We start from the raw sequence: 14,182 nt of genomic DNA on the forward strand, positions 1-14,182 counted from the left end.
TCCCACGATGGTAACATTATTCTGAGTGATTTTTTAGTTAGCAATAACAGTATCTTTCCTAAAGATGGTATGTGTTAAGCAGACAGGTTTGGCTCATACGGTTCATTGCCAGGTTGGTTGGTGAGACACTGCATAAGTTGCTCACGAAACTCACTGTGTTATTGTGGCATTAGTTGTAACTGAAGATAAGAACCAATGTGCCCTATTTAATATGCCAGTTTTTATGCAGTTTGTGGGCCTACTTATATTCCTTTAGTGTGGTCTGCTTTTTCGCACTTCCATTCGAAGGAAAATTCCAAACATCTACTACTCACTGTGTTAAGTCGTAATTACTAAACTTGAAGAATCATTTTGGTCTGAACTACACGTTGTCCATATTTGGACTGCTTAGGTGATTGGTTGAATTCCCAAACTCTGAGCCAAAATGTACCCAAACCATGAATCAACTGAAATGCGCAAAGAACAATCATGCACATTTTGACTTGTGATTCTGGGGGGAAAAATCATTGATGTCTAGGAAACTCACTAAATGTTGACTTTATTTACAGATCGAGAAGTGTGCAATAGAGGGAAGAAAGAGGAGCAGTAAAAAAACATATAATTTGTATATTAAATATATCGGTTACTTTTTCTCAGTTGACCTGTGAACCAAAGGACAGACAAACGCTCCTATCAGTATGCAACAAAATATATACAAAATATTATATTATGAATATATTTTGTAGTACACTGCTTGGTCCATTTTTCACTCTCTTGTTTCATCTGATTTGGTTTCTAAATCATTTTTTTGATACCTATATTCTGCTGAGCCAAACCGATATACGACCGAAATTCAGCCATCATAAAATATTCTCTATTTTTGTGAAAAATGATTCGGCCGTACCAAATTTTCCCACCTTGCACCAGTCTTGTGATTACTTATGTTGCCCTACAGTCATCCGCCCAGCAGTGGAACTACCGTCAGGCCGGTTCAGCCACAACTTGGCCTGCATTCTGAGGGGGCCCATCGGGTGGCCCATGTCCGTCACTTCTTCCCAGAGACACAGGAAACCAACACTACATCCAAACACACCCCTGAATTCAAATGCAAACATTATTTAGAAGTACACCACTGCATTCCAATGACAACAGTACATACAAATACACCCCAACATTCACACACACATACTCCATCTAAAAATATACAAAAATATGCATTCAAACGCACAAACACTGCTCACAAATACAACCCTGCAAGGATGGTCCCCAGATGGCAAACATGATAGATCCCCAGATGGCAAAGCATCATTGGAGTTGTAAGACAGATGGGGATTTACCTATTGACCATTCTTGCTCTAAAGAAGGGCCCAAAAAATGTATTGCACTAGGGCCCTCTCTACATCAGTTCTGCCACTGCTTCCACCATATAACTTCAATTTACTTTCTTATATTCTACATTCTACATATTCTATTTTTTTTTTTTTAAATGATCCCTTCTTCTGCATTAGAGGGACTCTCCAGTGCCAGGAAAACAATCCGTTTTCCTGGCATTGCAGGTCCCCTTTCCCTCCCACCTCCCAATCCCCGGTTGCTGAAGGGGTGAAAACCCCTTCAGTCACTTACCTGAGACCCCCGCCGATGTCCCTCGGCGGTGGTTTCGGGTAGCCGCCGCTCCTCCACTTCATTACCTCGGCCGGTGGGCGAGACTGATCCCGCCGGCCGCGCATGCGCATTAGAGCTCTCCATAGGAAAGCATTGAAAATGCTTTTTAATGCTTTCCTATGGGGAATTGAGCGACGCTGGAGGTCCTCACACAGCCTGAGGACGTCCAGCGACGCTCTAGCACAGGTTCTAGATGCAGGAAGTGCCCTCTAGTGGCTGTCTAGTAGACAACCACTAGAGGTGGAGTTAACCCTGCAAGGTAATTATTGCAGTTTATAAACAACTGCAATAATTACACTTGCAGGGTTAAGAGTAGTGGGAGGTGACACCCAGACCACTCCAATGGGCAGAAGTGGTCTGGGTGCCTGGAGTGTCCCTTTAATTATTCCCTTACATTCTTCTATCAAGCCTTTCTTTTCATGAACTGAAAACACTCTAACCTTATTATATAGGATCCATGGAATGAACCAGGAACCTGAAATGAAAAGGTATTCTTTTATTATGCCTTGGTATATTTGCCAGACTGTGTAGGACAGACTTTCACCTCAATAGACTAAGAAATGCCATTATTCACAAGTACGGTCATGATTCTAAAATCATTATGGCAACTTTGAAATTACCATTACTAAAGAGTTTGGTTTACAGAATACTACAGAGCATATAGACAAATTATGGACAGAATATTAAGTAATTGGTCAGTTTGAAAGCTAGTCTTAAATGTGTCAACTTTGAAACTATCTGCTGGATTTAAATAAATAAATAAATAATAACACAACATGGAAAATTATTTACCCAAGAACAAATCGTGTACCATTGCTAGAAGAGACCAATACTGTTGTAAGTCCCTTTCCATACCAGATCTGTGTCTTATGTCAACTGTATAAAGTTTTAAACTAAAGTATGTAACCATGTAACTTATTTCATTGAACTATACTGGATTTTAGTCTAGAGAGATACAGACACACAATTCAATGCTATACATTATCAGTTTTTGTAGCCCCAGACCTAAAGGTAGACTTAGTGGATCTGTTGGCGCAGTGTGAGCTCCTTCCCTATGGCCTAAAATGGGTTTTGATACAAGTGACTCTGAAACAATTAAAACCTACCAGGTGCTCTGTAGCACAACACACTGCAAACAGGCACACTAAACCATACCTCCCAAGTGTCCATATTTGACCCAAATCCCGCTGTCCCTCTTTCCATGCTAATGTCCCTCTTTTCTATGAGCTCCATATTGCTGGTGTGTCTGAGTGTGTAACAGAGCTCCACAGCAATAACACTCCCAGTAATGTGTCTTTAAACTACAATACATGTGTTTAGAAATCAGTCGGTGTGAGATACATTGCGCTTGTTCTAAATTACATTTCAGTTGCATAAATTATTATTAAGTACATTCTCTGGTCACCCCCCACTCACAAGGCTAAAATTAAAGTAACCCTCTTGGTCCATTTGAAATGTTGAGAGGTATGCTAAACAGAGTCTCAGATTATCCCTATTTTGTCATAAAACATGGCTTGCATTGGTCTTTGTGCTCATGTGACAAATATATAGTGGACGTTAGTTATTGGATTGGCGTGCCAATGCAATTTAGCACATGTACGCATATAATCACATGACGGCCAAAACGCCAGCACCAGCCATGGACAATAATGAAACTGCTGAGCTGGTTTTTAGTGCCAGAGCAGCCACGGCAGAGGAGATTCAGTGATTAATTGATATGTGTTTCCCCTTACCTGAGTTTCTAAACAGGCAACCATCATATGAGTAAGAAGTTTAGCGGAAAATAAGGAAGACCTTGCACACAGCAATTGAGCAACAATAGCCAATGTAAAACCTGCAATGAATCAAAACAACGCAATGAGTTCATTAATACACAGAGAACGGCTGTACGTACATTACCCTATCAAATGATACATTCTTTATAATAATACTTGACATGACAAACTTTTCAAATTCTTAAATATTTTTCAAAAATATTTTAATATATTAAAAACATATACAAATATATTCAAATATTAGATATTATAATACTTACAAAAAACTATTTAAACGTGTATTCAAAAATATTAACTAGGGATGTGCATGGGCAAAAAAATTGGTTTGGTTCGGCACTTCCGAAATTTGGGACTTCAGCAATTCGGGACTTTGGCAATTTGGTTTGCACTTCCGAAATTCTGGACATCAGCAATTTGGGACTTTGGCAATTTGGGACTTTGGCAATTCAGAACTTTGGCAATTCAGAACTTCAGCAATTCAGAACTTCGGTTCGGCAATTCGGGACTTTGGCAATTAGGGACTTTTGAATTCCGAAATTCCCTAATCCTAACCCCTAACCTTAACCTTATCCCTAACCCTACCCCTAGGGTTAGAGTTTGATTCCTGTCATCATTCACGTAATTTTCCCTCCCTCTCTTGTTTTGACACTTTTCAGAAATCCGAAGCACTTTGGTAATTCGGCACTTCCGAAATTCGGACATTCGGAAGCATCCGAATTGCCAAAATTCGTCCGAATTTACATTCGGAACGAAACAAATTGCACATGTCTAATATGAAGTAATTTGAAAAGTTTATCCAAATATATTAAAGGGACACTCCAGACCCCTAAAGTGTCCCAAATGTGAAAAGTGCGTCTTTTTTTATTTCTTTTATTTTGCAAAAACTGCAGATTTCAATAGAAATTCATTTTTATAAATTTTACTGGTTATAACTCAAATATAACTTGAATTTCAAACAGAGAACAAGTCCTGTTACTGTCCTGGTTCAGTAAGCTAAGTGGAGCTAAACTCAAGATGCGGCAATTGCAGCGAGCACCTGTCTTGCAAAGAATTCTCATTGAAATGCATTGGGAAGTCTGTGATTGGACAGCCACAGAAAGTCTGGGGGGGGAGTTAGAAGGGGAGTAATTGCAAAGGCAGCAGACAAGAGAAATGCATGTCTTGCAAGCTGTTTTTAGATATACCTCAGTGAAACAAAATGCGTAATTAAACACACACAGGTTTTAATTTGGGGTATATCTACTTAACAGTAGTTGTTATTAATTTTGCATTTGGGCAGTGGAGTGGTCCTTTAATTAGTTAGTTTGCTATTTATTCGCCACATTATGAGAGTGTCAAACATGGCTACAGGCTACAAGTAAATAAACAGAACATGAATACTACATTGTAACTCCATGAGAGAGGAAGGCTTTATTCAATCTCATTCAGAAGGACATGTCTACATTTCAAACCAAGGGTGGATCCTTATCTCTGCAAACATTTACTTTTTCTTTCAATTGTTTGCTATGAAATATGCCCACTGTATAGTTGTAATGCACTTTAAAATAGGTTGGCAACATATAAATGCTAATAATACTTTATTAATGTAAAAGGCACTAGGCATGGGTGTCCTTTGTAGTCCTGCTTTTTACTATTTCATAGGAGCCCCTTCTCCTATTAGTTCAAAGCTTCAAGGAAATATTCGGCTGTGACTTGGGAAGGGAAGAATTCAAAGACTTGATTATGGCCAATGACATTGTTTATTTCTCACTTTGCCTACATACTCCATTGCTCCACTATGTGAAGTATCCAGTTATAAACACTACCTGGATAAGCTCTTCCAACCCCACATCTCCACAGGATGTTGTTACATAATTTTATTTCTAGTTAACAGAACCTCTGTGCCCTCTTCTGAAGTACTCTTACAGAATTCACTTTAGGTCAGGTGCATGCTTTGTTTTCGCTGTACGTTTTAAAGTTTATAGCCTCTATCATGAAAAAAACTTTGTTTCAAGCCTAAGCTATCAAGGATTTGTGAGTCTGGTAGATGTGAGTTTGACGTTGTATATCCACCTATATGACAATGTCCCTCCTATACAATTTGACAACCTATCTGCATAGCACTATCTTACTCCTGTTGATTTCTTTCTGTTTTTACCAATTCTCTGGTGGGATCTCAGTGGCCACTCAGGTATGTACTAGCACCTGTGGTGGCAATGCCTTTAAGATTCTCAATTATGGTTGCAGATAGTTAATATGTTATGTCAGGCTTTTCAAGAAACAATATCTATTGTTCCATGGTTGTTTATAATATCTAATCTCTTTGAAGTCCTTTCTTAGCACAAAAACAAGCTTCTACTTCAAATTTGTAATATGGAAGTGTTTTTCAGTTGTTTTGGTATAAAGATTGTTTCAATCTCTTCCTTGCTTGCATTAAGTTGAATGTTAGTTTAATTAATTGAATGGACAAACTTTTAGCCACAATACATGATTCCACCAATTCATGGTTTTACACCAGACACCAAAGACACGTGTGACTTTTTCTTACGTAACCCCAAATCAATATGCCATTATATTTTTCACAAAACAGTTGCATCAGAAAAATGTCCTATGTGTTCGGTTATGTTCTCTCTATCACTGATACCAACCTGAAATGCATATGAATCCAGCAAAGAAAAATGCTTCGTTGTATGTGGAAAGGCTGTCAGTTTGAGCGTAGACAGCATAGGAAGACATATGGGAACAGGCACATTCCACATAGTCTGTTGTGTCAGCCACAACTTTGCAGTACTCATCATCTGCTGACCATCTACAAAATAAAATAACATTTTATAATTACAACTTATTGTGTTCCTGGCCTAGAAAAGCTCAGATTGGTGCATAAGCTTCCTCTCCATTAAAATCTCCAAAATACAAATATTACTACTAACTCAAATTGGAGGCCCCACCCTGGTTGCGGCCCACCTCAAACACATCTCTCTACCACTATTTCTCATTCTCCTTTCTCATCTTCTGTTTTCTTGGGAGTCTCTCTAGCTTATGCGCACACTTGATATATGTTCAAAATTATTGAGCTGACCCTAGCTGCCTGCATAAAACAAGACCATATGGACAAGTCTAGACAGCACCAGTTTAAAAACTCACTAGTAACAGGGAGCAACAATGCCTATCAGCAGGCCCATTCTACACTTCAGCCTACTTAGTGGCTGGGCCCAAGCTTCAACACCTGCTATGCAAATTGCTCATTATTTTCAGTTTTAAAAACGTATTTATGTTGTTAGTGGTATTTGTTTTAAAAAAAAACGCCCAAATACCATTATTTCGGGATATCTCAAGTAGTAGAAGAAGGATATTGATACAGAATATTTGTGTACTATGAAGAGACATGAAAACTATTTTTGTTTCATCCTAAAATGATAGACAGTAATACATACAACTGTTTGTGCACGTTTATGTATGCTTCATTGAAAATGTCATGAAATGTCTGTATCCTTGGGGTAATGCACAAAATATAGATGAAAAAAAAATAATTTATTACTGTGGCGGAACCAACCTCGCCACTGGGCATTGGAGAAGCCTGTTTGCCCGCCTCCTGCCTGCTGACTATGGCCCATGGGAGATTTGACCCCTTAAATACAGGATTTGGGCATGTTGTATTATGCTGCTACTGGCCCTTTGAGAACCATCTTGGAACATACTGTGGAGTTACTGGGTGTTCACCATTTCATGTATCAGAGGCAAATGGTGAGAACAATGGATGGCGGCCATTTTAACTCACAGACACTGTTGTGACTTTTCTACACGGTGCCATCTCGCCGGTATTTGGTGCACAAAGACATCGTGCAGTAGTTTTAACCCCTTAAGGACACATGACATGTGTGACATGTCATGATTGCCTTTTATTCCAGAAGTTTGGTCCTTAAGGGGTTAAACTATACAACAGGGGACACATTATACAGTAATTATTTTTTTATATAATCTGTATATGTTCTGCGGAATCTGCATTAGACTGTATCTTCCAATCTACTGAACGGATCTGGGTGAATTTTGGATATGTGGCTCACCCAGATCCCCCGGTTCCGAGGATATACTGGGGTTATTGCATGTTTTGGGGTCCCTGTGATATGTTTTATAAAACTGTATTTCTCTGTCTGTGATAATTTAATTACCCATTGTGTTCAGTAATCATATCACAGGCAGAGGGGAGGATTTTGTGTGGGAGTGTCTGTGTGTATTGTATGTATTGATTGGTTGTTCTGTAAAACCCTGTGGGCAGTACTATGTTTGTGGATTAGGAATAAAAGAGGCTGTATGTGCCAGTACAGTCAGTTCTGCTTGACCCTTAAACGAAGTGTTGTCTTGTTATTGGACGAATTGGATTGTATGCTGATTGCCAGAAGTGTAAGCTCATTGTATGCTTTTCCTGTTCAGCGGTTTACAGCATTCATATGTTTGAGAGCATTTGTATGCTTCTCCGGTTCTGTGGTTGTGGCATCTGCTAGAGTGCTTGGAGCCCTCAGGAAGCGCTAGGACCATCTCTCCAGCGGCAGAGTCATATACTGGGAGGGGAGAACCTTGCCCCCCCTCCCCAGCGGCAGCCTAGCCCACCAAGGGGAGATGATAAGCCCCACACTGGTGCAGATGGGACCGTGGTCTCTGTGCCCAAACCACAGGGGGTAGGGATGGTTGGTCCTGTCCCCCTGCAGCAGGGCTGTTTATCCAAAGGGGAGACAACCTGTCTTCCCCTCCAGCAGCAACACCAGGTCCAGAGGGAGGAGCCTACTAACCCTTCTCCTCAGCTGAGCCCCAACCAGGCTACTCCAGTGGTAGCACTGGCACCAGGGCAGAGTACCGCTGGTCTCTACCTACGCAGCAACCCACCGATCCGGTTTACAGCATTCATATGTTTGAGAGCATTTGTATGCTTCTCCGGTTCGGTGGTTGTGGCATCTCTGGTTCGGTGGTTGTGGCATCTGCTAGAGTACTTGGAGCCCTCAGGAAGTGCTAGGAGCATCCTTCAACGGAGGTACCCAGTCGGGGTGCCCGTCGATCCGTTACAATTACATTATAAAAGAATGGCCAATAGAAAGATACCATATGGTATATGAACCAATACTTCAAATAGCCAAAGATGCTATCATTTTAGGGGGGAGTTGGCAGACTAAGGGGTGGGATATCGTGGCCCTATAGGACATTTCAGACGATTTCATAAAATATATACATATATATATATATACGTATATATATATATATATATATATATGTATATATATATATATATATATATATATATATATATATATATATATATATATATATATATATATATATATATATATAAAGATTGCGGGACCCAGGGTGAAATATATATAGATAGATAGATAGATACAGGGAGTGCAGAATTATTAGGCAAGTTGTATTTTTGAGGATTAATTTTATTATTGAACAACCATGTTCTCAATGAACCCCAAAAAACTCATTAATATCAAAGCTGAATATTTTTGGAAGTAGTTTTTAGTTTGTTTTTAGTTTTAGCTATTTTAGGGGGATATCTGTGTGTGCAGGTGACTATTACTGTGCATAATTATTAGGCAACTTAACAAAAAACAAATATATACCCATTTCAATTATTTATTTTTACCAGTGAAACAAATATAACATCTCAACATTCACAAATATAAATTTCTGACATTCAAAAACATAACAAAAACAAATCAGTGACCAATATAGCCACCTTTCTTTGCAAGGACACTCAAAAGCCTGCCATCCATGGATTCTGTCAGTGTTTTGATCTGTTCACCATCAACATTGTGTGCAGCAGCAACCACAGCCTCCCAGACACTGTTCAGAGAGGTGTACTGTTTTCCCTCCTTGTAAATCTCACATTTGATGATGGACCACAGGTTCTCAATGGGGTTCAGATCAGGTGAACAAGGAGGCCATGTCATTAGATTTTCTTCTTTTATACCCTTTCTTGCCAGTCACGCTGTGGAGTACTTGGACGCGTGTGATGGAGCATTGTCCTGCATGAAAATCATGTTTTTCTTGAAGGATGCAGACTTCTTCCTGTACCACTGCTTGAAGAAGGTGTCTTCCAGAAACTGGCAGTAGGACTGGGAGTTGAGCTTGATTCCATCCTCAACCCAAAAAGGCCCCACAAGCTCATCTTTGATGATACCAGCCCAAACCAGTACTCCACCTCCACCTTGCTGGCGTCTGAGTCGGACTGGAGCTCTCTGCCCTTTACCAATCCAGCCACGGGCCCATCCATCTGGCCCATCAAGACTCACTCTCATTTCATCAGTCCATAAAACCTTAGAAAAATCAGTCTTGAGATATTTCTTGGCCCAGTCTTGACCTATCAGCTTGTGTGTCTTGTTCAGTGGTGGCCGTCTTTCAGCCTTTCTTACCTTGGCCATGTCTCTGAGTATTGCACACCTTGTGCTTTTGGGCACTCCAGTGATGTTGCAGCTCTGAAATATGGCCAAACTGGTGGCAAGTGGCATCTTGGCAGCTGCACGCTTGACTTTTCTCAGTTCATGGGCAGTTATTTTGCGCCTTGGTTTCTCCACACGCTTCTTGCGACCCTGTTGACAATTTTGAATGAAACGCTTGATTGTTCGATGATCACGCTTCAGAAGCTTTGCAATTTTAAGAGTGCTGCATCCCTCTGCAAGATATCTCACTATTTTTGACTTTTCTGAGCCTGTCAAGTCCTTCTTTTGACCCATTTTGCCAAAGGAAAGGAAGTTGCCTAATAATTATGCACACCTGATATAGGGTGTTGATGTCATTAGACCACACCCCTTCTCATTACAGAGATGCACATCACTTAATATGCTTAATTGGTAGTAGGCTTTCGAGCCTATACAGCTTGGAGTAAGACAACATGCATAAAGAGGATGATGTGGTCAAAATACTAATTTGCCTAATAATTCTGCACTCCCTGTAGATAGATAGATAGAAAGTTATATATATATATATATATATATATATTCCAATGTTGTAATAAGGTGCACTCACAGGACTTTTTCAATAACTTACTTTTATTCTGAGAAGTGAATTACATGTGAAGAAAATATCGTAAATCGACGTTTCGACCCCTATAGGGTCTTTTTCAAGATCTTGAAAAAGACCCTATAGGGGTCGAAACGTCGATTTACGATATTTTCTTCACATGTAATTCACTTCTCAGAATAAAAGTAAGTTATTGAAAAAGTCCTGTGAGTGCACCTTATTACAACATTGGAATATTCATACCTACGCTGAGGTTTGCACCCAGGCAAGAATATTGGTGAGATTTTTTTTGAAAAGGGTGAGTGCCAAGTTTATCTCTTTTTTTTTTATATATATATATATATTTTTTTATTTATGTATATATATATATATATATATATAGATAGATAGAAAGTTATATATATATATATATATATATATATATATACATATTTTTTTTATTTTTTTTATTTATGTATATATTTTTTTTATGTATATTTTTTTATTATGTATATATATATAAATTTGTGGATGGCTATGGCTGGGTGCAATGAATATATATAGGTTTAAGATTTCTGTCATACAACTCTCCACCACTCCAACAATAAGTAACCCCTCACCCATATGCACACACCACACCACAGCCTGGTTCATCATCCCTATATAGTCAGCATGTTTCTACAGTGTACTAAGCTGTACAGATACTTTGTGCATGCTCACACATTCACAATATTGAAATGGGAGAAATATTAGAATGTGGGACAAGGACCAAGGACAATTGAATTGACTGGGAAAACCAGGAAACTTTGCCTTAAAGCTGACAATGCATTATGGGTATTATAGTTTTACAACAGCTGATAAATAACCTTATTGTCATGCTGTATTCCCCTTATCATTGTAACATGGAATATAAGCATTAGTTTATATATTGCATATTGTAACTGCACACTGCAACTTATGCTTCTAAGTTATCTCTTGCCCCCTCTGTGGATGCACAGTTCAGTCATTGCAGACTATATTTAAAACAAATAGGAACCAGTCAAACAACTATATCTATCAGAGCTCAAGCCAAATTCTTCAGAGCATTTCCTGTCATAATTAGTTCAAATTACCTCTCACCGTCAGCATAATGTACTTGTTGAACCTGGGTGATTTTGCACATAGCACAAGGGCTGAGTGACGCGCCTTCCTGAGTTAAGGGATTAGGCTGGGGGTCTGATTTTAAAGAGTGACAAGTGAGGAATTTGTTGACAGGCTGCAGGCTCATTGTGCAGGTGAGGGAGTGCAAATAGATACAGGATACATATGCTATTTTTACTAACACTTCTCTCGACACAAAATGTGTACAGCAAAACTGCTTGAGGACATGTATCCACTTTGGACTTTTACAGTGGCAGACAACCAATATCTTACTTTACCACTAGGGTAACTCCCATGTTCCAATTAGTGGTTAGCTGCTGTCTGGATGTATCCAACTATTAGTAGTGAAGAGTTTGGAAAAAATATATATTTAAAATAGGAGGATATGTACCTGGAAGGGGATAATGATCCTAAGGGAGTCACCTAGAGGATATTGAGCTAGATAAAGCGAAGAATCCCCCCAACCTGTATGATCCGTTTCTCAGTAGCAATCCCTCATGGAATTGCCAAAATATAGGTAGAACGCCTCTACAGTCACTATATACAATCCCTTCAATACTCCCTTACAGTGAAAAATATATACACACATAGGAGAAGACTGTAGCAAAAAGTAGTGATGAAAGAGCTTTATCAACTATGTGATCAAGAACTAGTCTGAGTACAGCAACTAGATGGATACATTGTGGCAGGTTGCATGACATCTGTTGCAACACTGTCACTGAGGGAGAGAAATAAATGTGGGAGGAGAAAGCCTGTAATCTGATAGATAGCGCTAACGAAAGCTATCAAACGATGCACATTGCGGTATCTGACGAAAAGATGAAAATCCCCGTCACCCACACCTTCCCCACCCCCTTTTTCTAAATCGTATAAAAGATCCAATAGAGTAAAACTGACTAGCTGATCATTTAAGGAGACTATACTGGTCGGTGTCCAGGCTCTGAACTATCCTTCCTGCCTGCTACCTAACACGTGTTTCGGCGCTGCTAAACGCGCCTTCTTCTGAGGCTAAACAGGTGGTCAAAGCAACGGGAGCTCCTTAAATAGCCCTATACATTAAGTTCATACTGGGGGTGTGTACAATGCGTTCGCGCCAAAATTGGCCGATCGCAGTCAAGCCCCGCCCCTAATGACGATCTATCCTCTGATTGGTGAATGTCGGGTGAATGAACAGTGTGTCTGTTAACCCTGTACGTGCCTGTCTTACATGGCTACTAAATTAGATACAGCGTGCCCACATAGACAATTCCGTGTATTTTACTACAGCCATTATTAAAGGTTATGTTTTATATTTCTTTGTATATATGTATAGTTATGCACTAGGGGGCGCCCTTTCTTCTCTGACCTATTAGGTCTGCTTTTCTATTTAACTAGCATACGAGGTTTCTACTTGTGAAGGTGATCTGAAAGAAAGCTGGGTTAAGCAGGATTAGCCCCATCTGATCAACAGACTAAGTCCTTAGAAAGATCAATGAGCTCCAGTGGTGATCAGGAAACCTTTGCATTTGGAACACTCTAAGAAATGCAAGACTACACAGTGGAAGAAAGTCGATTACTACAAATTGGGGAGCTTTATCAAAGTATCGCTACCATCTTTCTATCTAATTTTCAGGGAATTTTTGGTGCCATTTATCTGTAGATCTTTTTTTAACTGTTGCCTTTTTATGCACTCTCGTCATCATTTTTGAATATGCACCATTTTCTGCCGACAAAACAGATTCATGAACTTTACTTTTCTGTTGGAAAATAGAGTGACATTTTCCCATCACTATAAATGTGGTGTCTTTCTGAAATCAACATTTCTACTATAAAGATAAACGCCACTTTTTAGATCACTTTAATAAATGCGATTAAAATAATGATGGAATTTAACTGTCACATTTTAGAACACTTTGATAAATATCCCCCTAGACTTGTACACGGTGAGAAAATTTGGTTTGTCACAACTATTTTACGCCCCAATTTTTTTTTTTTTGGAATGCCTAAATTTCAGAAATATGTTAGTTTGGCTCACCAGAATTTCAGAACAAAAATTCCAATTCAGAAATGAATCAGATGAAAAAAAAAAAGGACGTGGAAATGGGCCAATCAGGGTATATACTTTGCAGTACATCAAGCATGTCAAACAAACACGGGCCAAATAAACAAGGTTGAAGTTTATGTGGGCCACAAAAACAAAGACTTCAGTTTCCATAGAAATGAAGGCTTATTTGGAAAAGTACAGTAAAAAAGTTACCTAACTGACACTGGTCATCCTCACGCTCGTAGGGCTTCAGAGTAAACAAAAGAGTGAATTTATTTCAAGGAGACTGAATGTTTCAGTCCAACTACCGTGACACATTAGGAAACGTTTGGTAATGGGGCTGAGATTGTGAATGTATGCTGTTGCACAGCTGTAAAAACAAATGATGTTATCTTGTTAATTTTGAAGGCCTATGAGTGTGTTCTTCACTTTGGCTGAGATCATCAAACGTGCCAGCCGTGGGTAGAGCTCTGATCCGCAGTGCACATGAGCTTATCTGGACAACACGGGCATACTTGCTGGTAGGAAGCTGTGCCGTATTCTGGGTTGGCTCTGTGTCTGTCAGCGCGGGTCTTCGAGTGTGGGGTTACGCTTCAGTGGTCGTAGGGTTCCGGTGCCTCTGAGTGGT

The 14,182-nt window shown here is 39.5% G+C and overlaps 1 protein-coding gene across 1 annotated transcript in view; it reads right to left on the bottom strand.

The window, feature by feature from the left end:
- The window catches only part of ADGRV1 (adhesion G protein-coupled receptor V1), a 441,777-nt gene that overhangs the window by 198,794 nt on the left and 228,801 nt on the right, over positions 1 to 14,182 (bottom strand). The window contains exons 81-82 of the mRNA XM_063456378.1: positions 6,044 to 6,204; positions 3,375 to 3,475 (exon numbers count right to left, since the gene is read on the bottom strand). Coding sequence (XP_063312448.1) covers positions 3,375 to 3,475; positions 6,044 to 6,204 — 262 coding nt within the window. The remainder of the gene's footprint in view (positions 1 to 3,374; positions 3,476 to 6,043; positions 6,205 to 14,182) is intronic.

This window comes from Pelobates fuscus, chromosome 5 (genome assembly GCF_036172605.1).
Source record: "Pelobates fuscus isolate aPelFus1 chromosome 5, aPelFus1.pri, whole genome shotgun sequence".
Taxonomy (NCBI): domain Eukaryota; kingdom Metazoa; phylum Chordata; class Amphibia; order Anura; family Pelobatidae; genus Pelobates; species Pelobates fuscus.